This window comes from Toxoplasma gondii, chromosome Ia, assembly GCF_000006565.2.
Source record: "Toxoplasma gondii ME49 chromosome Ia, whole genome shotgun sequence".
Lineage (NCBI taxonomy): Eukaryota > Apicomplexa > Conoidasida > Eucoccidiorida > Sarcocystidae > Toxoplasma > Toxoplasma gondii.
In genome coordinates this window covers 1110113-1135481 of record NC_031467.1, presented here as the reverse complement: position 1 = coordinate 1135481, position 25369 = coordinate 1110113, and the positions used below count along the sequence as shown (strand labels likewise).

The 25369-nt window shown below is 56.7% G+C and overlaps 4 protein-coding genes across 4 annotated transcripts; 2 read left to right on the top strand and 2 right to left on the bottom strand.

Moving 5' to 3' along the window:
* Window positions 1-788: 788 nt before the first annotated feature.
* On the bottom strand, window positions 789-6683 carry TGME49_294770 (Armadillo/beta-catenin family repeat-containing protein). The gene is made up of 3 exons (XM_002370205.2): window positions 3853-6683; window positions 2531-3091; window positions 789-1967 (listed from the first exon to the last, which is right to left on the bottom strand). Exons 1-3 carry the CDS (start codon window positions 5305-5307, stop codon window positions 1851-1853), a joined length of 2133 nt encoding a protein of 710 aa, XP_002370246.1. The 5' UTR covers window positions 5308-6683; the 3' UTR covers window positions 789-1850.
* A 234-nt stretch (window positions 6684-6917) lies between these two features.
* TGME49_294760 (hypothetical protein) lies at window positions 6918-7896 on the top strand. Its single transcript, XM_002370204.2, has one exon. The coding sequence runs from the start codon at window positions 7214-7216 to the stop codon at window positions 7733-7735; it is 522 nt and encodes a 173-aa protein (XP_002370245.1). The 5' UTR covers window positions 6918-7213; the 3' UTR covers window positions 7736-7896.
* Window positions 7897-7910: 14 nt separating this feature from the next.
* On the top strand, window positions 7911-8908 carry TGME49_294750 (hypothetical protein; the record flags this gene model as incomplete). The annotated part of the gene is made up of 1 exon (XM_002370203.1): window positions 7911-8908. The coding sequence occupies one exon, from the start codon at window positions 7911-7913 to the stop codon at window positions 8817-8819; it is 909 nt and encodes a 302-aa protein (XP_002370244.1). The 3' UTR covers window positions 8820-8908.
* A 1814-nt stretch (window positions 8909-10722) lies between these two features.
* On the bottom strand, window positions 10723-23823 carry TGME49_294740 (hypothetical protein). The gene is made up of 4 exons (XM_018782242.1): window positions 17838-23823; window positions 17384-17635; window positions 13012-16792; window positions 10723-12316 (listed from the first exon to the last, which is right to left on the bottom strand). The coding sequence occupies exons 1-4, from the start codon at window positions 22778-22780 to the stop codon at window positions 11027-11029; spliced, it is 10266 nt and encodes a 3421-aa protein (XP_018638574.1). The 5' UTR covers window positions 22781-23823; the 3' UTR covers window positions 10723-11026.
* Between the last annotated feature and the right edge of the window lie 1546 nt (window positions 23824-25369).

Genomic DNA, 25369 nt, shown 5'->3' with positions numbered 1-25369 from the left:
CCTGAGGTTTTTGCCTGCCACTCTCCACAGCCTCAAGAAGATATCCGACGTGACGAGTGGCTTCGTATGCCAACAAACGAGTCCTCGACACAGTATCCATCTACTATGAATCAGCAGAACACGCCAACAGTTCCTTCGAGTGCGGCTTTTCTCCACCCAGAGTTCATGGCTCGCGATGGGCACGTTGACCCTGTGCAGCAAAAAGTGATTGAACTAGACATAACAGAAAATATAGACAACCCCGAGAGCCTGGGGGATCACTCCTTCGTGACCGACATCCGTGTTGTCGCTGCAGAAATATGGAGACTCACAACCTGCGACCTGCTCGATCGAAGTGATGAGACGAGTGTGAATGACGGCACTCATTTGTTTGACAAGGCGGTCACAACTGCTCGTGCAGTGGTGTGGCCGATAGGCTGAAGGAAAAGCAGCTCTCGGGAGTGCAACAACGCTGCGGAATATATGGTACCCTTAAGAAATCTCAAGTTATCAGCGGCAATCCTGATGTGTTCCACCATACGTGGACCCCAAATTGACAAAGAACCCAGTGTACGACCCTACATCTTTCAACACCACGCGTGCACAGCCGCACGTCAAATGGTAGACGCATGCGAACGCAGTTCATACAGGTGCTTATTCGTGGCTTGCCTTGGGCATGAGCAACCTGAAAAACTGGGCCACTCCGATTTACTTCCTTGCTCACTCCCCTATTCGATGAGCTGTGATGTGCGTGTGTACGTTTGTGGGAAGCACCGCCGCGAAAGAGCTTGTGTTTTCACTTTGTACCCCTCTCCTTTCTTGTTCTCACAACTCCCGTATCGTTTACAATTCGCAAGAGCCCGTCCAACGGTCGCTGGACTGGACACATTCATCCGAGTTAACAAGAGCTTTTTATTCCTCCGTTGAGAGTACGCTCTCGAGTTCGTGCGCCATTCGCGGTTTCCAAATATGCTGCCCATTACGACCTCTGCTTTGGTGTAAGGCCTCCAACACTCACTGCCTGTCAGCCTAGTGTATTTTCCTTGCCAGGCCTTTTAATCCACTTCACACAGAATAGCGACGCCCGGTTGAGGAATACACGCTAACAATCTCTTTCCCACGACATCCAACATGAACAGTCTCTTGTCAGCATGCCTTTACCCCTCGTAGCGTCTGAGGCACACGCGCATGCCAAGAAACTTTTCTAGAGTCTTCTTGGGGCTCATTTAAGGTCCCGAAGAACCCTGAAACTCAACGCAACGACGTTTGCGAAGACCGATGAGCTATCACGGCAAAACGCTTGAAATGCGAAGCTGTGTGGACGGTCAGTGATAGGGTCGTGACTTCGCAACTCTATACTCGTTTCTTCCACCGACTATGTGTGTTTGTTAACTGAGCCAGGAGCCTTACACTGTTTACCGTGAAAACGCTAGCCGCTGTACTGGCAACTCCACCACCCACATGCCTGTCCATCTACCACCACAACCGTAGAAGCAGGGAACATCCCCGTACAAATCTCCGATGAAAATCCTGGAAACAGGAAAAAATTCATCCTGCTATCTCTCCGAGCAGCATGTGCGAGTTTCGTAAACTGGCAAACTTGCGGATACCCACTGCACTTCACCGCTCGAACACAAAGCATTCACGGCACACCGCGCGGCGAACAAGAACGTGTATGAGGACACACAGAGAAAATCAGAGGCGCGCGTGAAGCCAGCACAACTGAAGCGTGGACAGAATCCCAATAGACACGACAGATACGCAGAGAATTCGAGACAGACTGCGCAGCCCCTACGAAAAGGATAAAGACGGGTGACAGAAGTGCGAACAAAGAAACGTTTTTTCGTCCATGACGGAGAGGAAACGAAAAGTCATTTCCTCGTGTTCCACGTCGTTGCATCTTCAAAGTATCTCTCCAAAATGCTGTGAGTCTTCGCAGCGATGTTGTAGTCCGGGAAAAACTGCATCTGGGACAGCTTGAGATCGCCCTGCGGAACGCGTGTACCAAAAGGCGCAACGGTGAAACTCAAGACCTTGCAACTCACAGAGCGGCGCTTCTGTCTGCAACCTTCTCACGCCTCTCCAAACCAGACACTGAAAAACAGACGTGCTTCTGTAGTCGCGCGGCACGCAGTCAACGGTGCGTCTCTCCTCTTCGCCTCCACCACACACTCTGACTTTATAGGCAGAACTGTAGTGGATCGGGGCTAAAACCAGCACCATAAAATGAAATGCTAGCCACTTTGCACCTTCTCTGTTGCTGCCGTACGCCTTTTCCGTAACGACAAACAACACACGCTCTTCCCTTTGCCACGGGGCTGATTCCTCGGCTGCGTCTATTTGAAATCCGTCCATTCGTGGACACAGAACAAAAGATCTTGAATACTTTTTCAACAGAGAAAGTCGGATTTAAAAAGAGAGAAGTAAACTGTATCCCAACCACACTTTTCTCCTTCTCTTCTCACGATTCTGGCCTCGAAGTCTGTTCCCCTGCTCTTCTTTTCACTGCAGCTCTGTGGTCTTCCCCCCGTACTTTCCTGCAGTTTCTTACTTGCACTTCGTGGAAGAGTTTCGCGTACGGATTTTCAGTCAATCCGAGGAGGCGGGCCTCCTGAGCGCCGACCTCGAGGATGTTGTCCAGGCCGCGGAGAATGGCTTTGCAGAGTTTGAGGCTCCCGCTGTTGGTCGGGTCGCTCTCACAGACGAGCTCGAGCATGTCTGCAATGAGGCCGAGACACGGATTGCTGCCTCCGAAGGAGAGAATCGCTGGCGGCGGCTTCTCAGTGATCCGTGGGGTTCCGTACACCAGACTCAGCTGGCTAGTGCCGAGGCGGGAAGAAGAAATCGCTAGGGGCGAGGCGAGGTACGCCGGCGCCGCGCCGCGAGTTGAAGAAACGACAGGTCCCTCCAGCCCTGCCCTCGAGCGACTTCGCGAGAAACCGGAGAACGCGGGTGGACGAGCGGTGCAGGAAATGATGTACCCCACTTGCTGAGAGTCCGCTCGCGAGAGACATGCACAGACTGCGTACGCCGCTTCGATGCGTGTGTTGTAGTCCGGATCCATTTGAAAGATCTCCACCAACAGCGGGAAGGCTCGCGTCTCAATGATGGGCTGCATGAGAGAGGCACAGACAGACACACACACACACACACACGGCTCGAGGAAGGACGGTCAAAACTCTCGGCGAACCAGACACAACATATTCCATTTAGGCCACCTAGAACATGTTGCGAAAAAAATAAGTCACACACTCAATTTTAACGGGGGAACTGAAAGTTCAGGGAAAAGTCACGAAACTTAGAACAGAAACAGTTTCTCCTGGAGAAACAAACAGAGGTCGCTATAGGTTCGCGACATCAACAGACACCCCAAGACTCGTGCTGACTTCCCATGTCTATTCGATGCTTGCGAAAACCATGAATTGAACCCCCTCCGCGACGGGTTTCGCCTCCAGAGCAGAGGGAAGAGAGAAGAACACCGAGAATTATGCGACAGCGGAGAACAGCGGAAGGAGAATGACTCAGCGAGCGATAGGTCGCAGCACATGAGAACCGACACTCTGAAGCGTTTGAAGAAGCCTGTACGCTTCGTGGCGTTTTCCTCTGACAACCCTCCGACGACGGCCTGTTGCCTATCGGAGAACTTTCCTTTCTCCGAAATACCAAGCAGTTGGAGACGCTCACCCCCCCCCCTCTCCCGATTCACACATCGCTTCGAGGAACAGGTGCCCGAAACCTGCCTCGCCTTTCGACCTCGCCTGCGGCCTTTCCACGCTGGAGTTCGTTAACGCGGAAGTACACCACGTCTCTGCAGGGATCCTTGAAAACTGCGTTGTTCTGCGTCCTCTTCTCTACACAGCTTTCCCCTCTCACCTGGACCTGTTTGGGAGTTTCACATCCCAGATTTCCGAGGGTGTTGCATGCACGAGCGCGGGTCGTGGGGTTTGAGACCGCAGGATTTTGCAGGACCTCGACCATGGCCTGGACGACGCCGATGTTGATGGCCCGATCGATTTGGACTGTGCTTCCGACGAAGGCGATCTTCGCGGCGACGGAGAGCGCGTCGAAGACAACTCTTTGGTCTTCGTGGTGGAGCAGCTGCAGAATGGTGGGCAGCGCAGGCGAGTTGAGGACTACGTCGACGCCCTCGGGGCGCTCGCAAAGCGTGACGCATGCGCTGGCCGCCAGACAGAGGATCGCCTGGTCGTCGCTGTTCTTCATCAGCCAAATGAGGATCGAGAGAATCGGCGCCACATCCACCTTGAGTTGCTGAATGTTACTGCACACAAGCGCATGGATGCACCGCGCGCCCTCGAGGTCCGGCGCAGCTTTGACCGCCTCCACGACGGCAGGGACGACTCCGGCGGCCGGCCGGAGCAGCGCGAAGTCTCTGTGGGCCTTGAAGTCTTGAGCGAGCTTCGTGAAGAGGCCGAGAACGGCGAGTCGCAGCTCGGGGGCCCCCGCGCCGACGCGGCCGCTCGTGACCCCCAGGAGAATCTGGACCAGCGAGTCGACCAGCGTCGAAGAGACGATCTGCCGCGTCTGCGAAAAGGTACCTCGACACAGTCGCTGGACGAGGAGGATGCTCTCGAGCTGCAGGTGGGGGTGCGGCAGCCCGACGGACCGGACGACCTCGCAGACGAGGTCCTGATCGAGCATGTCTTGAATCGTGACGTCCATGACGGCGGCATCGGAGAGCGATGCGAAGGCGCTTGCTGAGTTGAGGCCCCCACTCGCGGCCTCGAGTCCCGCCGCCGGGCGTCCTCCGAACTGTGAAAAGCTCGACGCCGGTCCCGAGCCAGAGCTCGGCGTCGCGCTCGCCGACCCCGAACCTGGACATGCGCAACTCGCGTTTTTCTGTTGCTGCTCAAGTTCCTGGCGATGAGCCAGAGAGCGCCGGTACGCTTGCGTGGCTTCGAGGCGGGCCGCAATGTCCTCCGACTTGAGCTGTTCGGCCATTCGCTGGTGGTAGTCCCGACCCCCTGTCAGCGACGAAGAACTCAGCTGGTGGACCAGACTGTCGAGGGCGCTCTCGATGGAAGCCGCCGCCTCACCCTGACCTGCGGCACCCGCGGAGGAGCCTGCAGCAGGGGCATCAGACTCCTTCTGCGGATTCGAAGCGGCGACTCCGTCCGGTCGAGGAACTTCAATGATTTCCCCTTCTTCTGGCGCAGCCACAGCGTCGAGGCTGGCGGCCGTGGATCCCGGCGCACCGGTCCCCAGGAACTCTGGAGACCCCACAGCCGCCCCAGGCCGGCCTGTCAACGTGAGAGAGAGAGGACCGGATCCCGAGGCGGCGCCAGACGAGAAGGCCGAGGTTGCCGACATGGTGGAGAGTGAGAAAGAGACAGACAGGCAAGAGGCGCCTCCAGGAAGCGACGGTCTCCGTGGGAGACTCGAGAGTTGCCTCGGAAGACGAACAAGAACTCTGTGAAGCGTGGAGCCCGCGGCGGACGCGCCGACTTCACCACTTCACATGGTGGGCCTCGCAAACGCTTGAGTCGAGGAGAGCGCGGAAGATCGCGTCTGACACACAGCGAACGGGTCCTCACAGCGAAGAGTCCGGTCTGTGGAGTTCAAGAGGGCGACGCGTGGAGAATGGGTGTGAAGGCAAGCGAGACAGAGGAGACGACGAGAGAGACTGCAGACAGATACGCCCCGGAAAGAGACGGGGTCGGACACAACAGACAGGCATGTGACTGTGACAAGACGCGGAGAACTTGGACTCGGATAGACTTCTGCCGCAGAGAAGGTGGAGAACTGGAGTGGCTTTCCAGTGGCAGCGTTTCTGACAGGCGAGAAACACACAGCGGACGCAAGGAAAGAGGCCTTCTTCGCGGGTGAGCCAGCTGAACAGACAGCTCGCAGAGAGCCTTTTTAACATGTGGACGACGACAGAAAGGACTGTCGCTTCGCCGCGCGCGCGAGAAAGAGAGCTCTGGACGAGGTGGAAACGAGGGTGGACTGCGAGCGTGATGGACGGGGAGAGGAGAGGGAAATGCCAAGGAACGGCACACCTGTTAAGACGCGTTTCTCGCCAGTCACAGACAACGCAGACAAGCCTCGCGAACTTGGCAAGGCGAAAGAGACAACCACGAATGACACTCTGAAGCAAGCTGGTGGGCACGGGGGCGTGGACCCAGATTCGGAGTTTCGCAGGCGTCTGCCCAGACAAAAAAGCGGGGCCGGAAACGCGACGGAGAGTCGCACAGACTGCAGAGAGAAGTGGCGCGGTGCAGCCTCGCGGGCAGCGAAAACGGAAACTGACGGGAAAAAGAAAAGAAGGGAGCGAGAGAAACCCTCCGAGACTTGGTTTTTTCGCTGCCGCAGCTATCGAGCTGTACAAACACACGTGGTCACATGCGCTAAGAAGCGCCTCGCCCTCCGGCTTCTCCGAAGAGAAATGGAAAAGAGTTCTCGCAGCTCAGGAGCGCGGAATCGAAGAAACGCAGACAGACCCAGCAAGCCTGCGACAGCCAGCACCGAGAACGAAGTTGGAAGAAGCCCCTTGGCGAAGAACTGAAGAAGACCGGCTCGGTAACACCCAGGGGACGTAGAGGACAACAGAGTAGCAGCGCGCGAAGCGAACCATCTTTTCCTCCCGGTGTTGCATGAGCGGGGAAAAGAGCACTCCCGGCGCCAGGAAGCTGAAACCTCAGACGGCAGCAAGTGGACTAGTGTGCCGTGGCCGTCTTTAAAAGAAGATTTTCGATCGACAAAAACGACGCTCCTTCGCATACACACGATGCCAGACTCCGATGACGCGCAGACATCCCCAGCCGCAGAGAGGAGGGGAGTCTCACACGAGTGCCGGCACCACCTCTCTCCACCCGCGCCTTCGACGTCGTGCTCTGACTCTCCACAAAGAGCTGTAGACACAGGCGGGCAGCAGTTATGGAGGGTGAACGGGGGCCTCCCGCGAAAAGGCGCACTCTAGAATTTCCTGCACCGTGAGTCTCCACAAAACGCAGAACGGACCTTTCCCGAGTCCGAGAGCCGGGGAAACGAGGCTTCAGACTCCTACACGCACTCGCTTCGCGCAGAAAAAGCGGGGGAACCCTCTTGCTCGGGCACCAGGAGCTTAAAAGAGAGAAAAGAAGCTGCATCGAAAGCCGGAAGCCAGCGCAATGTCGCGCGCGGGACACTTGGCAGTGTATGTACACCTCGTGAAAATCCTGCCAGGTGACTGCAGACCGCGCAGTCGCGTTTGCCTTCCCCTCTTTCGCTTCCGCTCATGGAAAACGGAGGAACACAGAAACTGACCAGTTTTTCCAGAGAGAGCGACGTCCTCACTTGCCACGATCTCCTTCGTCGCACCCCGGCGAGTCGACAACATCGTGGAATCCCTTCTCTTGTTCACGCGCCAACGCGACAAAAAACAGAAGCCGCTCGAAAAATTCCTTTCTCGTCGAAGTCCCGAGAATCGGCAAATGTCGGCCACTCTGTTCCGCCGGGGTCCCTCTTTTCCGTTATTCCATCTTCGTCACCCAGCCTGGGGAGCTGCTCGAGCAAGGCGCTGCCCTCTGTTCGGCACCTTTTCCCCTTCAAACTGCCGCCTTTCCCTCGAGTTCGAGAAAGGAGTATCGCCTCAGCCCCGGAGCGACTGAAAGGCAGGACAAGAGTGCACTGCGTCCACGACGCGTCTCTCGAGACCAGGTGGATCGGTCGAAGAGAGGCGCTTGCCGGCCGGCATACTCACTACTTTAGTTGGAAGCGAACGCGGGAAACGGTGCCTCATTTTCGCTTCGATGGCTGAACAGTTACAAGGTGCCCGAAGTTGAGAAGGAGCACCACGGCTCCCAGAGATCTGCGTGCGTTTCCAGCTTTTAGAAGCTTCCCTTTAAGAAGAAGACCGCGGCGAGGCGCCACGCTTCTCTCTCGGGGGCTTCAGACTTACCACAGAACGCCCCCCAGTTTTCGCTTCCGACAATATGGCGACTGCCAGGCTCGCAGCGGGCGGCAGCACAGCTTTGCCGTCTTTCTGGTCCACATCTCCATTTCTCCCTGCAGGCTCATCTGTCCAGTTTTTCAGGCGAACGAACCGGTTCGTTTCTCCTCGGATATCGTGTCTAGGGCAGGTTGCGCCTGTCCGACATGATCTAAACACTGTGCCGTTGCACCATCAAAGAAGCCGAATGGGTCTCTCTGTCTCTCTCCGGTCCTTCTCTGCGTCTGCGTCTTCAACGTGGGAGACCTCTCGAGCTCCCCCCTCGACTGAGGGCGACTCTCTCTCCCCTCCTCCCGCCTCTCCCGCCTCTCCCGTCTCTTCTTCCCGTTTGTCTTCTTCCTCCTCGACGTCGTCTTCCTCTTCTTCTGCTTCGTCCTCTTCTTCTGCCTCGGCGTCTCCGCCTTCTGCGGGGGATCCGGCGTTTCCTGCAGAGCGTCTTCACTCGTTGTTTGCGAGAGCAGATGTCCTGGCGCATCTGCTGCACTCTCGGCTCGCGCTGCCTCTGCTGTATCCGCTGAACAGTGGGGGAGCTCTGACGAATCCCCTGAACTCTGCCGCCTCTCCAGACTCGCCAGCGGCGCTGAACTCCATCGCCACAAGCAGGTGGAAGAGAGAAGAAGTGATGAGTGCCCTAGCCACAGTGACGCCCCTCGTTCTCGCGGCCACGAGCGTCAGCCGATTTCTCAAGACCGCGCATGCACTCTCCTACTTCGCTGGACCTGCCTGTGCCGCAGCTTCAGGCCCAAGAGACAGACGGAGACGGGAAGCCGGAGGCGAGAGACGCCAGGGACAGGCTCTCGGCCGCTCCAGAGTCCACTTTCTCCGTCCGCAGCTCTGGCGGGTGCTGAAGCCTGGAGAGGAAAGGACAACCAAACATCTGAAGTGGCGATAAGCACTGTCAAGAAAACAGCGTTTTATGTACTCCTGGGAAGTCCTGTTTGGCGTGTGTGACAGGGGGTCTCTCTTGCTGGTCTTGATATAAGTATGATGTAAGTACACCGTGACGGCGACTCGAACAGAACAGGCTGTGGCTGGCGGCTCCAAGACACACCGAAAGATGCAGTTTCCTTGTTTCTCCGCTCTCTTGCTTCCATGGTTGCTCACTGGATTCTCGAAGAATCGTGGACAGACGAGGAAGACGGACATCCCAGTCTCTCCTCTTTTCGTCGCGGCCTCTGCGACTGGACACAAGGGAGGAATGGCGACTCCGAGCGAGGCACCGATTCTCTGTGATGTCTCTGTTCTCTGAGTGCAAACTCCGTGTCACCAGTGAGCCGCTGTTTAGGAAGAAAGGTCCGAAAATCCTGATGGGATGTCACGGCCCCGTGAATTCGGTTCAACCTTTGTTCCTCCGTAAAGACGCAATACGTTTCCCACGACATTCTTCTCAGTGGAAACGAAAGAGGCGTCTGCATGCGCTCCAGATCCTGGACGGCTCTGCAGGGCGGAATTGACAAGCGTAGCTACACTCTGAGCAAACGTCCAAGCAACACACAGGGTTTGCATCCTACTCTCGCATCTAAGCTCGGTCTCTGTTTTAATCGCGTCATAGTGGAAACACAGAAGATCGCCTCTGCCGAGTTCTCTGGACTGCCGCGAAAGAGGGTGTACACGCAGACGCCTGTAGACTGGAGCTGCCGCAGAGGCGAAGGTATCTACTTTGTTTCAGAAGGAAGGTAGAAAGAGTGAATCCGTTCGGAGCGGACGTACAGAGCCAATTGACACGAAAAGCAGGGAGAAGGCAAGGCACTCGCAAAAGTTTAGACCGCTCACTCGCTCCACACAGTGAGCTCTCAAAGACGCCGCAAAGAGCGTTCTCGAATCCCGCCTTTGAAGTCTCGCTTAGCAAGTGTAGAGACACCAGGACAGTGAACTGGAGGCGAGGCCGCAAGCAGCGGCGGCTCCTCCCTCCTTGTCAGATGGGCCAGGGAGTCCCCCCTCTCGAAGGAGGAGGGGAGGGCAAGATGTTACTTCTTAAGTTACGAGAGAAAAGACTTCTCTCTCTAAAGTAGAGAGAGAGAGGTGAGCTCTAAATTTACGAGAGGAAGATAAACTTTGAATATACATTTGAGAACGCAGATTCAAGAAACAAGCACAGAGATTTTGTTCGAGAAAGTACAAAGAGCTGCCTCGAGGAGATGCTTTCCAGTCGAGTGCAGAAAGCCAGTTTCCCCTTTTCAACGAAAGTACTTTCACAGATTCAGCTCGTTGGCTGCCGCTGCGTATGTACACCCGAAAGTTTTAGCCTAAAACGTGGAGGGATTCGGGGGTGTGTTTCCTTGAAAGACACGAAAATCGACCATAACGCGTTCGAGATTTCTGGGTCTTCCATGCGCCTGAGAGTTTATTTCCTCGATATTTGCTCCAGTAAACAAAGTAGAAATTCCGCTGTCGCAGGACTCTAAGGGATGGAGAAACTCGAACGAAAGCTCCTTACGTCTTCCCCCTAAATAGGAGAGTCTAGCTTCAGTTGTTACTTAGCCTGTTGTCTGCAGATTTGTTGGCTCCAACCTCAAGTGTTCTTCTCACGACCAGGTTAGAGCACGAGGTACAGTGGTATCCAGCATTTGAGAAACCACCACTGCAAACAAGCTGCACAAACCGCGCGATGTGCATTCGATCGTCTCCTAAGTATGAAGAGGAAAGGCTAGCCGCTGTTCAAATGCAGCAATTCGCAGAACAGTGTATGGCTCTTGAGAGACATGGAAGATTCTCTAAGTCTCTTTAACGTGAAAAGAAGAGGCTCTTTCGCGAGCGCCTCGCTGCCTGGGGAAGGAGGGAGAGTGAGACTCGCACGAGGTTAACAAGCTTCGGTTTTCTCCCAACGCAGTCCAGAGAAATAAAGCTGCACATGCAGCTCCTTGAGGGTGCCTCTGCCCTTCCAGCGTTTCTGCCTCGACCATCGCCCACAGAAGAATCACCTCTGAGCCAGAATTATTTATAAGCTTCTGGGAAAAACATACATACATGCCATGTATATAATGTACATACATGTATATATATATATATATGTATACTACGAGTGATGTCTCCCCTGCAAATTCTGTGTCTCCTTTCTTCTTCCTTTCATCGCCTTTGCCATGGTCCTGTTTTCTGCCTTCAAAAAGATCCGCCAAAAAGACCCAGGAAATTCGAGAAAGGAGGCGACAGAGACGACAGGATATTGCCCGGTGCATGCGCCACCCGATCAGAGAGACAAACGTCTTCGGGGAAGCACCAATCTCGTTCAGACGCGCTCCCGACGATTTCTACTGGACTGAAACGAGACGCCTCGCTGTGACTCACAGCCACCAGCAGAGTCCCTCCATTTTTTTCATTCCTTGCGGGCAAAGGGATTTCTTTGCATGAGCGCTGAGGCCTTCCTCTGTGGCCTCTCTCCCTCCCGGTCTCTGTCGCTCCAGGCGTAGGTTGCGTTCGCCCATTCTCCGTACACCCTCCCCCTTGTTCTTCTCGCTGCTCGTTTCCTTCTCCCCAACGGCGAGGCCGCGGATCCCCAGCCTCGACATCACCACGACTCGCGGTTCGCTCCACCCTCTGTCGTCTGTGTTTGTCTCTAGCCTTTTGAGAGAACAAAGAGAAGAAGCGCGTTTTCTGTGGAGACGCAGATGGCGGCTCCGGCGCCTCACAAGGCACGGCCTTCGCGTCTTGTGGGGCGAGGGGCGAGAGGCCCAAAAGCTCTCGGAATCGGCTCAGGGCTTCGGAGACCGCACCGCCTCTGGAGGCGTCTGGGCCAGACGCGAGAGAAGGAGCGCCTTTCCAGAGTGTCGGTTTCCCCTCGGCCGGAAAGACGCGACTCTCTGGCGACGACGGGGAGCAGCCGGACGCAGACCGCGCGCTTGAAGAGCGAGAGGAATCAGAGAACGGCGAGAAAACGAAAGGAGAGGGGAAATACACAGTCGTCCCGCTGTGAGGCGCGTTTGGGTGTTCTGAGTAGACGAGGACGCAGGGGTCGGAACGAGAAGAAGGCGAAAGAGGAGATCTGAAAAGAGAGGACGAAGTCGTGTGTCTGCCTGGCGCGTCCGTACGCTCGAAAAAGAGTCCAGCGTTTCGCTTCCTGCGATCTCGCACAGAAACTCCAGACGCCAGACATGCAGACGAGGGAGGACTCGGGGAAGCGGAGGACACAGAGGAACGTCGAGGCAAGTCAGAGAAGGCAAGAGAAGGAGAAGCAGAGAAGAAGGACGAAGAAGGAGAGGAGAAGGACGAAGAAGGAGAGGAGAAAGAAGATGAACGAGAAGAAACACAGAAGTCGTCTCCAGGAGGGGCTTGCTGTATGACACGCAGAGAGGCTCTCGCTATGGCGGCTCGCAGCGTTCGAGCCCAGAGGCGCCGACGACGCGGAGACGAAAAGAAAATGTGGAGTGGCGCGCGGACGCCGTCCCAGAAGGTCTGAAGGGAGCAGGCGAAACAAAGAAAAAATCGTGGACTGACCAAGAAATAAAAGAGGAGAAAAGAGAAGAGACAGCCGGCCAGGGGGAAAACGCGCTGCGGCAGGTCGGAAACAAAGAAGTACAGGAAACAGAAGAAAATAGAAGAACAGATTCGAGACAACGCATGCAAGAGATAGAAGTAAACCCCCGTTTGGACAGGAAAGCGACGGAGACGCGAGTGCAGCAGCAGAGAAGATAGCTGAGTGTCGATCCTGTCACCTCCGGTGGGCCTTACAGGCGCTACACACAATTGAGAGAGGGAAGTAACGAGGAGACGAGGAGATAGAAGGCGAGAGAAGGGAGATAAGCCGCAGGGGAAGACAGAGGACAGAGGCAACTTACACACAGAAGACCGAAAGAAGAAGGACCGAAAACGAACGCATCCTGACGAGACGGGAGATAACCATTCGGCGACATCGGATGACGACACCAATCGAAAGGTGACAGAAGGAAATGCAGAGGGAGACAGCGGGAAGACACAGAGAACAGAACAGAAGAAAGGCGACAGAGACGGAACTCTCAAAAGGAAGGGCACCGCAGCAACGAGAAGAGACAAGAAAGAAGAGAAGCACGAGGACTGAGGTCTGCGAAATGAAGGGAAGCGAGCGCATGCGCACCCGAGAGCGACGAGAAACGAATCAAAAACGAACTCACCAAAGTCAGGCGATACCCTGGAGTGTCTCGGAGCGCGTCTTCGGCGTCAATCCACTCGTAGTCGAGGTCATGCCACATTGTCTTGCTTTCATCCGGAACATCTGCTTCGCTCTTGCCTTCCGTCTCGTCTTCGGTTTTCTCTCTGCTCTCTCTGCTCTCTCTGATCTCTCTGCTCCGTTCTCTTCTCGTCTCTCCACAGACTCCTCGCTGGCCGTCGCCCCCTCCTTCGCGTCCCAGACCGTCTCCCCTTTGCTCGCGGAAGACCCCACAGCCGAGACACCTCTTCGCTCCGTCTCGCGCTTCTTCTCGCTCGCCGTCTTCGACGACACAACAGAAGTCTCCGACGAGGAGGACGGCCTCGGAGAAGATTTCCGCGGGCGACGCCGCGATTCGAAGCAACTGCCCCTCCAGGCGCCACCACACCCGCACGAGGTTCGTTTTTTCCCTCTCCGTTACACCATGCCTCTCGTTCTTCTCCGTCGAACAGTCCCTGTCTTGCTTCGCCTCTTGCCTGAAGTTCAGTTCCTGCGTCTTCGCCTTCTGCGAGAAGCTTGTGAAAGATTCTCCTGACTCGCGGGAGCTCCCCGCCGCCTCTACACATGCGTCTCCCGACCGCCGCTCCTCGGTCTCGACAGGCAACTCGGTGAGGAAGCGCGCGAGCGCATGCTCGAACGACGTTCGACCTTCTCTCTGCCCTCTGCAGAAGAACTCTGTAAAGAGCTCCGGGAAATAACGAGACGTTCCTGGAGGCAGGTACCCCTGCTGCCACACAAACCCTGAGACAGTCTGCTCGCTCCTGGTGTCTGGCGGATCCGAGTCTCGTCTCCCGGCTCTGCCCCAAGAAGAAGATACTTTATCGTTTATTTCTTGGGACGTCCTCTTGCGCGGGGGGACCGGCCCTCGACGCCTCGCTGGACGTCGCCTGTCGCTGCGCCTCTGGGGGCAGGTTACCCACCTCTTGTCCTCACCGACCTTGCCCTGTGACGGCTGCTTCTTCTTTGGAAAAAACTCCAGCCTCTCTGCACGCAGTCGCATGCAAGCGGCCTCTCTCACTCTCTGCGCCTCTGCGCCGCGCTTCCTGTCTTCGCTCTCAGAGGCTGTGCGGCTCTCTACGCTGTCTGAACAGCAAACAGAAAGCCCCGACTTTTTGTCCCCCCAAAGTTCCCTTCTCCCTCGAGCAACCGCAGCGAGAAGCGGAAGAGTCGAAGATGCTGACCAAGGTCTCCCTTCTTCTCGTTTTCCTTCCCCTCGCTCGCCTTCGCCTTCTTCTCCATCCTCGCGAGCTTCTTCGCCTCCTTCTTCTCGGGTGAAGGAACGCCAGTTGCCTTTCGTTGAAAAAGCAGAGAGACGTCTTTCTCCAGGAGCCGCCTGTCGGCATCCATTGAGAAGGTGCCCGAATTCTTTTTCCTCTGACCCGTCACCGCTGCTTCTCCTGAAGTGGAAAATTTGTTCCGTTTCTCCGGTCTTGCAAGAAAAGGGCAAGGAAGAAGAGAAATCCGCGACGGCGGCGCCTTCGGCGGTCGTCTGACCGACCGGCACATCCGGAGAGGACGGAGAGACGTCAGAGAGCGGCAGCAGGGCGAGACTGAGAGAAGACGAGCCAACGCAAGAAGACTTCTCGGAGACCATTTTCTCTGTGTTGGGTGTAAGACAAGCGAGAGCCACCGGAACACACTGCTCTCTCTCCCCTTCCGACTGCATGTGGGGAGGTTCCTGGTGAAGGCCAGCTTCGACTCTTTCGCCTCGCCTTTCTCCGCGTTTCGCATCTTCCCTGGCGCCTGCACTTGCTTCGCGAGCTTCTCGGAAAGAAACATTCTCTGACGGAAGGCCGCGGAGATCTCCGCCCTCTCCCGGCATGTCTCTTCCTCGCTGGGTCTCCACTGGACCTGCGCCTCCGCCGCAGGAGCCCAACACAAGCGCCGGACTGCGGGCCTTTTCGGGACGCATCGAAGGAACTGTCGAAACGGGTGAGGACGCAGAGAAAAGAGAGGAAGAAGAGGACGACGCAGAGGAGGAAGACGGAGGAGAGAAAGAACAAGACGAGGGGGCAGAAGAGAAGGCTGTGACGTTTTCACCGAAAAACGTCGAATTTCCCTCACGAACACGGCGTCCGCTGATCTCTGAGGCGAGAGACAGAGACGTCGTCGAGAGCAGAGAAGGCAAAGCAGCTGCAGTGGAGACGGATGCAAGGTGGGGAGAGACAGAATCCAGAGAGAGAGAACAAGGAGAGACAGAATCCAGAGAGAGAGAAGGAGAAGTACGCGAAGAAACATCCTTGCCAGGCCACCCGTGCGGGAGTGTCTCCTTCGACAGATGGACACCCACAGAAGCGGAGACGTCGAATGAAAAGGAACTTTTCGGGGGGTCTCCGTTCCTGAGAAAATGAGGGCTATGGAGCCTCATCTCTGCGTTACCTTTCTTCAAAACCCCATGTGGTAAGCCTCTGTCGCCTTCTCCACTCGATTCGTTTTCTGTGAGACTCGGACACTTTGACGTCTGAATCTTCTTGTCCTCTGCACGCTGTGGGTCTCTCTTCGATTGCCTGTCTTCTCGCGCCGTCCTCGCTTTCATCCCGACCTGCCGACTTCTGTCCACCTCTGTCGCTCTCTTTGGCTTTGTCTCTTTCCTCGTCTTTCCGGACTCCTTCAGTGTCTCCGCAAACGTCTTCTTGCCTGGGCCCCACCCACCGCCTCTCGCCGGTGCGCCTGCGACCGCCAGCTGGACCCGCGCATTGTTCTCCCTTCGCTGTCCTCCCAGGTTCCCCCTCGCGAGGACTGCCCTTTCTTGTTCTGTGTCCGGCTTGGCCTGCTCTGCTCGCTGGTCCCAAGGAGAGGTTTCCTCGCCCAAAGGTGTCTCCTTGGCCAACGGGCCCCACCCCGGGGCGCCCGACGCGTCTCTGCGCGCCTGTCGGGCCTTCGCGACTGCGTGGGCGGCCTGGCGGCGACTCCGTGACAGTTTTTCACAGATTTCAGCGAGAGCCTTCTCCCTCGTTGCCTGCCGCAGATCTGGCCGCAAACGCAACAGATTAGCTGCAAATTTCTCTGCATTTACACCGCACCGAAGAAGGGTCTCTACGCATCCAGCGGCCCTTTCTTCTGCAGCAATCTGCTCTTCTTCAGCGACCCTCTTTTGGGCAGGTCGAAGAGAAGACTTCCAAGTCCACGCCGCTCTCTCTTTCCTCAACCCCCTACGCCTCCCCCCACCTTCAATGTCCCCTCCACAGTCTCCGCATCCCCAAGCGCCTCGTCCCTCCGTCTGGCCCTGCGAGAAAACAGTTTCGCGGGCGCGCGGTGGCGCCCGAGGAGCCTCAACACTGGCCTCGCTTCCGTGCCGAGAAGAGCGCTTGTCCGGCGCCACAGAGGGCCGCGTCGTCGACGTTCTTGGGGCGTGGTGGACACACACATGCGCGGGAAGGAGCTCGTTTTCTCGGTTGTTTCGGACTTCCTTTCGTGTGAGGAGAGCAAAGCCGAGGCCGGGAAACTGCTGTCTGACCATCTGCGAAAGGTGGGCGGCAACCGCGTCTGGTGGGGCGCGAAGGAAGGCCTCGAGACTTCGCAGAAAGGAGACACTGCGACGAAACGCCAAGGCGGACGCGCTTCTTCTGCTCGTTCCTGCTCGAGCCGAGACAGCTGAAGAGGCTACGGAACCAGAGACGTCGAAGGCGACAGGCGCCGAGAAGTAGGCGAGAAGAAGAACCCAAGCCGTGGAGACGAAACGCGCAAGAGTCCGGGAGAAGCGACGTGTCTGCGCCGACGAGGCGAAAAGGACCTCAGAGAGATCACTGAAGACACACTCCCGACAATTGACAGAGACAATTTACAGCATGCATAGACATAATATACAGAGAGAACAAGAGGAAACAAGGAGACAGCGAAAGCCGATGCGACAGCAGAGACGTCTTGTACAGTTTAGAGACACAAAGGAAGAGATACGGAACCCCAGAGGCCAAGCTGAAAAGGACGTTCGCAGCAAAAGAACTTGCCTCCTGTCGTTGTCCTCGCTTCTCCAGTATATCTCTCTCGACTGCAATAACTTCACAGACGTTATCACATTCACCTATATCTCCGGGCTTCTTCCCTTCTTCTTCCTTGCCGTTGTAAACTGGATATCGCTTATTTTTATTCCTCCCTCGAGTCTTCTCTCCTCTGAAACGTTGTTATCGGTCCCCGCCCCTCCTTCCCAGCAAGTACATTTGATTCTCTCTCGCCACATACTCTGTTCTCCCTCGTCCGGCGTCCTGTTCCTTCTCCTCTCTGCCTCGAAGGTTTTCTACCTTCCTCTCCGTTCTCCTCATCCATTTCCTCCTTCCCTCGCGCGCGCCTTGCGCGCCACCTCGACGCCCCAACGTTCTCACTCCGCATTCTCTGCGTACCTTTGGGGGCTCTCTGCTCGGGTGACGGGCCAGAGAGAGCCAAGCGAAAACTGGGGAGGAACGAGGCGGGTGTGGAGGACGGCGTGGACGAGCTCCTCGCCTACGCGCGCCATCGAGGCCTCCCAAACTGCGACTCGACACTGGGGCAGGAGGCGCAGTGACGCCGAGAGAAGCGACGGAGCCCCGTCCTCTCGCGAAGGCGACAAGAGTGCAGCGAAGACCGCAGAGAGAGGCAAGGAAGGTATGAACGGCCTGCAGAGAGAGCGGAAAGACACGGAAAGGGGAGAGACGAGACATAGCCAAGAAGACAACGGAGGAAAGAAAAAGACGTCAGTGGTCCAGCAAAAAGAGATACGGACTGCAAGGGATTCACAGATCGAGAAAAAACGAGAAAACAGAGCACCAAACACAAAAGTCCAATGTTCTCTGCTACCGAAAACAGAGAAACTCTTACTGGGATCGGATGCGGTGCACGGCGTCTGCCGTCACAAGTCCGACGAGACGATCTTTCAGCTCTTGAGCCAGAGTCGCGAACCTCGCGGCCTCTCGGGCAAAGCCGGCGCGTAGCTCTTCTCTCCAAATCAGACTTTCTGCACTTTCTTCTACATCTTCGTCCTCCTCTTCGTCCGCTTCGGCTTTTGACAAAGAAGACGGTGACGGAGAAGCATGCTTCACTTCCGGTCGCGTCTGCTCTCGCCTCCGCCGCTCTCGGGTCCCGTCGTTCTGCGTCCTCAGAGGGCTCGGCTCTCTTGAAGACTGCGGTGTCTCCTCGTCGCTCCAGGCGCCTGCATGCACCAGTCGCTTTCCCTCGTCCTCTGCGTTGAGTGTCTGCCCTCGTGCTCGAGGTACGCACAGACTTTTCTCCGAGTGCGAGTCGCTGTCGAAGAGGAAGTCTTCTCGCTCCCGTCTGCCCAGGTCGATGCCCCGCTGTCTTGTCGCGCGGACTTCTCCCTGTCGCTTCACTTGCGTCTCTTCTCTCTGTCTCCGCAGTTCGCTGGCTCTCTGTCTCCCCACATGCGATTCTCTGCGTCGCTGGCTTGCGGTTGCGAGCGCGGCAAACGGCGTTTCGACTTGTGCGCAGAAGAGAACCAGCTGCGTCAAAGCATTGACTTGAGCGCAGAGCAAGTCTTCCTCATCGCAGGAAACTTGAATGGCGCGCGGCTCCGCAGCCGCTCGAGCCGAGCCAGGTTTCGTCTCCCCTCGCGACTCTGTCTCCGCTGTTCGCTGCGCCGCCGAGCGAGTCCCAGGGCAGTCGCTGTCCCCAGCAGCTCCTTCCTCGCGTGACTGTGCTCGCCACCGGTAGGCCTTGCCTAGAAAGAAGACGAGTTCTCCGTCCGAGCTCGCATGCCTGTCGCCCGCGCTGTTCCCTCTCGCGAGCTCGAGGGTCCCCCCTCCTCTGGAAAAGGACCAGCCGGGGAGAAACGAAGAAGACCGCACCCTCGTCGCGCCAAGACGCCGAACCGCATGCGCAGCGCTCGAGGCTCCCTCTGCAAGGGCTTGTGCGGCTTTGACACACGATTCTTTGTCCTCCAAAACAGTCCAAGATACGAAAAAGGCCTCTTCGTCCGTCTCTCCACCGCCTTCTCTCTGCCCTTCTTCTTCTTCTTCGTCGTCGTCGGCCTTTCCCCCCTCTTCCGCTTCCGCTCTTTCGTTCTCTCCATCTCCTGCGTCTCTCGCTTCTTCCGCCGTTTTCTCTTCGTCTCGTCCTGCAGACGGCTGTCTCCCCGCCGCCTGCTCGGAGAGGCAGTGAGACAAGTCGGCCAAGTACCGAGCGAATTCCGCGGCCACGTGTGCATGCGCGAAGGCGCCCGCCTCCACTTGCTGGGCAGTGAGGGAGAGCGCCGAGGGGTAAACGCGGCGAGCGACCTCTGCCTCGACCATGAACTTCTTCAAAGCCGCGTGGAAGGCAAAGAGCACGGCGCGACAGAGTTGCAGAGTCGCCGGCGCGACCGTGGAAACGCCCGCTCTCGCCTCTCTCGAGAAGGCGTCTCCGCCGCTCTCCTCGCGTCTCGGCTCGCGCCCCACAGGAGGTCCCCCGGAAGGAGACAGACCGGCGCCGGACACGGAGCGCGCAGGCACAGAGACACTCGCGGCCTCTCGCGAGAGCAGAGACGCGGATGAGGCCGGTGACAAACAGACGCGAGAAGTTGAAGCAGACAAGAGCGAAGAAGAGGACGGACCCGCAGAAGAAGACGCGGGAAGGAAGGCAGAAGACGGAGAGACGCCGCCGCCGTGGAGGAGGCGCGTCAGAAGTCGAGAGAGGACGGCTGGATACCACGCGGAGAGAGAGAAGGAGCAGGGCAGAGGCAGGGAAGTATCGGAGAGGTCGTCCATTTTGAGACTCGGAAACGCGCGTTGCTCCGAGGAGAAGCGACGAAAGGAAGCGAGGACGCGGTGCGCCTCGCGCGCCTCCTGTTCCGCACGCATGCATGCAAGCTCCCGCGTCCTTTCCAACCGCGAAGGTCGGGAGAAGAAGAAGCGCCAGGCTCCAGAGGCGCCCCCAGGAGGAGACCCTACGCGGGCTGGAAACTCAGGACAGAGGGAGACACCTCGCGTTCCACACACCGAGAGCGCCTGGCCGCTTTTCGACATCTTTCGAGTCTCTCCAGACTCCGCCTTCCCCCTGTGAAACGGCGGAGACCCAGCGGTGCATGCAGAGACCGCACAACGCTCCGGAGGCGCTGTGTCTCGGTCCCGGAAGCAGATCCCCCCGCCGTGGGCTGCCCCGACGCTCGCGCGCGCCTCGTAGCCCCGCAGGAGCCTTTTGTCTCGCTCGAAAAGAAACGGCAGAGGCGATCGGACGTGGAGGACCAGAGACAGAGAGCCGGCGAATTCGGAGTGTAGCAGTCCGCGGAAGACGGGGAGGACCTGGGAGACCGCGACGCTCTGCACGTACAGGCGGGCGAGAGCCGCCACCGCTCGGTCCAGGGAAGGGAAGTGGATCTTGTGGAGTTGCAGCAGCTGCAGACGGTGCGTCGACAGCGCGTTGACGAGGGCCGCGAGAGAGCTGGGTTCCACGGGGAAAGCGAGCTCTCGCTTGTCTTTACTCCACGTGAGAAGCCGAACCAAGTACGCGCAAGAGAGCAGCTGAAGCACCGGCTCCGTACACACCTGGCAACACCGCTGGATGGCACGAAGCCGAGAAAGGCGACATGTTGCCCAATCCTCACAGGCGTCTGCCCAGGAGACTCGCGTCAAGTCGTCTCTGGCGAAGGCCGCGCCTTCCTCTCCCGTTCGTCGATCGAAGGCACCGCCTGCATGCAGCGGAAAACATCGTCGCGCTCGACGCGCCGCAGAGAAGGAGGAGACAGGACCGTCTGGAACCTCCCTCGGAGCTGCAGAGACACCGCGCCGGCGCCTCGTGGCTCGCTGTTCGCCTCGAGACACACCATCTGGGGACCCAGAGGAGGGCGAGCAGAGAGGAGGCGAAGACGCCATCGAACCCAAAGAAGAGCAAGTATGAGAAGAAGAGGAAGAGGCAGAGGAAGGAGAGGCAGAGGAAGGAGAGGCAGAGGAAGGAGAGGCAGGAGGAGAAGAAGAAAACGACGGAGACCCACGAGGAGAGGAAGATGGAGAAGCCTGTGTACGGCGGCGACAGCGGGTCACGTAGGAGCGAAATTGCTTCTCTCGTCGACGGAAGAGATCATGGACACAGCGAAGATGAGAGTTCAGTTGCCGAAGATACTCACAACAAAAGGAAACGAGACTTTCAAACGGAAGTTTCTGCACGACTCGCAGCAGCGCCGCCATGGAGGAGGACGAAAGGACACAGAGGGCCTCGTCCGTCGGTCCCTCGTCTTCCTCTATGCTTCGGTTCGGCCTTTCGTCTCGCGAGGACAGCCTCGAACTCTCGCCTTCAGACGAACAACGCATCTCGAGAGACAACCGCGGGATCTGGCGTTCCGGAACGCCACCGAAGACTCCCCCACGCTTCCCGGAAAGGAGACACCGAGCCAGTTTTACGTCCCCAGTCGAAAAACAACCCTCTTCTTCTTCTACCTCTTCCTCCTCTTCTTCCTCCTCTTCTGCCTCTTCATCCTCTTCTTCTTCTACCTCTTCCTCCTCCTCTTCTTCTACCTCTTCCTCCTCCTCTTCTTCTACCTCTTCCTCCTCCTCTTCTTCTGCCTCTTCCTCCTCCTCTTCTTCTGCCTCTTCCTCCTCTTCTTCTTCTGCCGCTTCCTCCTCTTCTTCTGCCGCTTCCTCCTCTTCTTCTGCCGATTCCTCCTCTTCTTCTGCCGATTCCTCCTCCTGCTCATCTTCATCTTCTCCCTCTTTTTTCTCTTCTTCTTCCTCGCCGTTCGCGATTGCTTCACCCTCTTGACTGCTTTCCACTAAAGCACGAGACGCATGAGGATCTTGTCTTTGGAAGCTTTGAACCATCTGGGCCGCGTTCGCCGTCCCCCTTCCCCAGATGCGTGCGATCGCCTTTCTGACGCTTGTCTCCTCGTCTTCTTCGCCTTCAGCCATCTCACCAGATCCCCCTAGATACCGTGCACTCTGCCAGTCTCCTTCGCGCTCTCTGAACGTCGTCTCTCGGCCTCCTCTGCATGCGCTGTCCCCCGGCTTTTCCTGTTCGCTTGCCGCCGATTCTTCGTCCTCTGCCGCCCTCGCGATCTTTGCTCTGGTCTCTTCTTTTCTCACGCCTTCTTCTATCTCTCCGAGCCACTGTTCCCTGAGAAGTTCTCTCTCACCCTTAATCCGAGTCTCCTCTTCGTCCTCGTCGGAAAAGCGTTTGCCCCATCGCGTGCGTCCCCCCGCATCCCCTCTTTTCTCTCCTTCGCTTTCGCGGTCTCTTCTTCCGTAGCACCCAAGTTCCCCGCAAGTTTCTTTTTCTTCGTCCTGCGACCTCTGCGTTTCCTCGATGTCTCCCTCGCCTCGTCTGCCTCCAGTCTCCTCTCCAAAGTCCGGCTCCTTCCTGTCGAGGTCTTCTTCGTCCCTCGCCTCACCCGCCTCTTCTCGCTGTCGACTCTCGTGCCTGTCCAGTCCATGTTGGCTAGCATCTCTGCGGTCCTCAGACCCCCAGCGAGAATCCGACAGACATTCCACGACACACCTCGCTTCGATCCCTCTTCTCTCCAAGTCACGAACCTCTCCCCTTTCTGAAAGTCTCCCTTCTCCTTCACCGTGTTTCTCGCTCTCCTTCCTCTCCTGCAGGCCTCCGTCGGCGCATGCGAGGCCCTCAGCAGGACGCCTGCCGCCTCTCGAGAGCCTCGGCTGTACAGACGCTCCCTTCTCCGCCTTCTGGGCGGCGTCCTTCGCGGCCCTGGCCTCCAGAGCGCCGTCGCCAGTCCGCTCGAGACGCCGTTCATTCTCCTCCTCGGATTCCTCCTCGAAGGTGCCCTGGAGTGCGAGCATGCAGGTCCTGGAGTCCATTTGCTGAGTAATGTGAGTCGCCATCTCTCCTAGAACCCCCCGTCCTCCGTTCTTCTGGAGTCCTGGCTCGCGGGCGAGAGAAGAATGGAGAAAGAGAAACCGCCGATCTCACTCCGCGGTCGCGCGCGTGTATGGCTCCCATTCTTTTCCTCTCACGGCATGCAGACAGACGGCGACGACGCCCGCGTCTCGATGGCGAGGAAAGGTGGAGTCATCGCCGCCTCCCCCCATCCGTTACTGCTCTTTCCCCACCAGGGGGACAAACGAAAAAACTGCAGAAAAACTGTTCTGGCCAGGTCTCTGGAGCAGAACAGCGGCAGAGGCAGAGCGGGTGACGGCGCACGGTGTACGTACACTCGAGGCGACCGAGGCGGAGGGACCTGCGTTCTGCGGCGCGGTGTCAAGGGAGACCGCAGCTGTGGTTCGCTTCACCAAGAACAGAGAGTTTGCGCAGTTAAAAAGTAGCAAAGAACCGGGAACAGACGAAGGAGAGTCACTCGAAGGCATCAGGAAAAAGTATCCCTGGTGCATTTGTGCCTTTTCACCTCGAGTGGACGAAAGCAAAGTAACGCCTGGCGCGGTGCCGAGCGCGGAGGCTTCCCTGGGACTCTCGGAAAAGCCCCTCGCTAGAGAAGCACGGACAAAAAAGAAAGAAGACGAAGCGAAAGAAGAGGAAACAAAAAGAATGGAAAGGAACGGGGAGACGCGAACACGTCGGAAGCCGCTTTTTTTCTTGCAGAAGTGAAGGCGGTACACACTTTTCCTTCCATCAAGTGCCTCGAGGGCAGAGAACTCCGCGGGCTTCTCGCGCTTATGCTCTTATGCTCACAAACGATTTCCCCAGCTCGTCGCGAGACCCCATTTTCATAAGACATGAAGTAAGGCGTTTCGATGTGAGTTGCTCAGGCTCGCTGCACGCGAATTCGAGAAAGCCACACGACACTCTAAAAAAAAAGTCACGCGACCACGCAGTGGGTTTTCCCTCCCCAGTAACTCGGGGCTGTGAGTCAAGTGGAGAGAGTCCAGTCTCACCTTCTTGGTCTTTGTTTCCTCTTCGAGCTTGTCCCTTCGCAAAAAACAGGGAATTCCTCTCTACACAAAGAAGGTGCCTCGAACCCCGTGAATCTCGAAATGCTTTTTCGAACGCATGCACGCGCTGAGACGATGCTCAAGAACTCGCAGCTCCCTGTGGCCGCAATTGCACTGGACCTCAGATAGCGAGTTCCCCTCTATTATCCAGGAACATCGGATTTCTTCTGCCACTCCACGCTCGTTTAAGCAGTCCTTGTAAAAGAGTGAAAGCCGGAAGTTTCTTCTCTTGACTGTCACCCTTCCTTTCTCTTCAGTCACCTGGCGAGGTTTTTGTGTTTCTGCGCTAGCGCTCAGAAAAGGGGGGGGACCGTGGTCTCTCTGAAGGCAGGCTCAGGGTAGTCGTTTGGAGAAACGTAGGAACGCCGTCCTGTAGTGAGTAACAAGGAATCTAGCTACAGAAAAGAACGGGAGAGTTCTCGCCAACCAGTTGCCGAAGAAAGGACGCTTTACTTGCACACGGTTTCGCATTTCTCCAGGGAGCCTCAAGCTCGCTCCGCACACTACGAGGGTGCCCGAGCACACATCCAGCGTTTCATCGCTTTTCTCCCGATGCAGTTAACGCAGCTCTGCCGAGAATGAGCAAGAGAGCAAGCAACGCTATCTCCTTTCTTGTGGCGGAAAACAACTGCTTTCTCCCCGATTCTGAGGGGTCAAATTTGTCTTCGTCATGCTCAGACAACGGACTGAAGAATATGAGGTCGACGGTTGTCCCCAAAGTATGTGGTATCCACCGATTTTCTGAAACGCAACATTTGTTGACAAGCTGTACAGATGCCGTGGTTTTCGCTGGGAGACTTCTAGGGCATATTCGGCAGTTCTGCATTTGTTTCCGAACATTCGAGGTGAAAACCGGTAAAGGAATTGTTCTTCCTGAAACAACTGACAGTACCATCTTCTATACGCAAAGAGCCATGTCGAACTCCGTCTCAGCTCAGGAATCGTCGAGAGGAATTGACGGATGGCTTTTTAGCTCGAATCGCAGAAAGGAATCCGAGATCACTAAGGGGTGACTTAACTACGATCAAGCCTTAGACTTTTTCTTGGAACATACTTTTTTGCTTGTTTGTCTTGCTGTCAATCGATGCGAGCGTCTAAAGTCTTTCTCTTGGAGAAACACATACTTTTCCCCGTGTTTGGTTTTGATGCAGAAGGAGATGCGAATGACGCCCGCCTCCACTGAGGAACTCAGTGCGAGTCTCCGGCAAAAAACTCGCTCCTCCAGTTCGTTAACGAATGTCGAGCCACCGCATAACCCCATCCGTGTATTCCGTTCAGACTAACAGTACGAAGGAGGTTGCCCAAGTGTCAAAAGACGCGTAGACGACTTTTCATCCAGCAATAGAGATTGATACAAGAAAGCTGCACTGAAGTTACCACAGTCTCGGTACAAGGCCGACATTAAAACGACGGTTTTACTGCAGGCAGTCCACGTGGGCGTTTTCTCATCTGACTCCGCGTATGAGGTCTGACTGGGATCCGCTGAGAGAATTGTACGAAACCAGACTATACTGACAAATAAAC

Bases quoted from the DNA above. Each gene is read 5' to 3' on its own strand.
- TGME49_294770 (XM_002370205.2), bottom strand. From the start codon at position 5,307: ATGTCGGCAACCTCGGCCTTCTCGTCTGGCGCCGCCTCGGGATCCGGT. The intron at 3,092-3,852 runs GTGAGAGGGGAA...TCTCTCATGCAG, and splicing joins AAACTCCCAAACAGGTCCAG to CCCATCATTGAGACGCGAGC. The intron at 1,968-2,530 runs GTAAGAAACTGC...CGCGTTCCGCAG, and splicing joins AACTCTTCCACGAAGTGCAA to GGCGATCTCAAGCTGTCCCA.
- TGME49_294760 (XM_002370204.2), top strand. From the start codon at position 7,214: ATGGAAAACGGAGGAACACAGAAACTGACCAGTTTTTCCAGAGAGAGC.
- TGME49_294740 (XM_018782242.1), bottom strand. From the start codon at position 22,780: ATGGCGACTCACATTACTCAGCAAATGGACTCCAGGACCTGCATGCTC. The intron at 17,636-17,837 runs GTAAGAGTTTCT...CTCTCTCTGCAG, and splicing joins GTGCACCGCATCCGATCCCA to GCCGTTCATACCTTCCTTGC. The intron at 12,317-13,011 runs GTGAGTTCGTTT...TGCTCCCTTCAG, and splicing joins CAGGGTATCGCCTGACTTTG to ACCTTCTGGGACGGCGTCCG.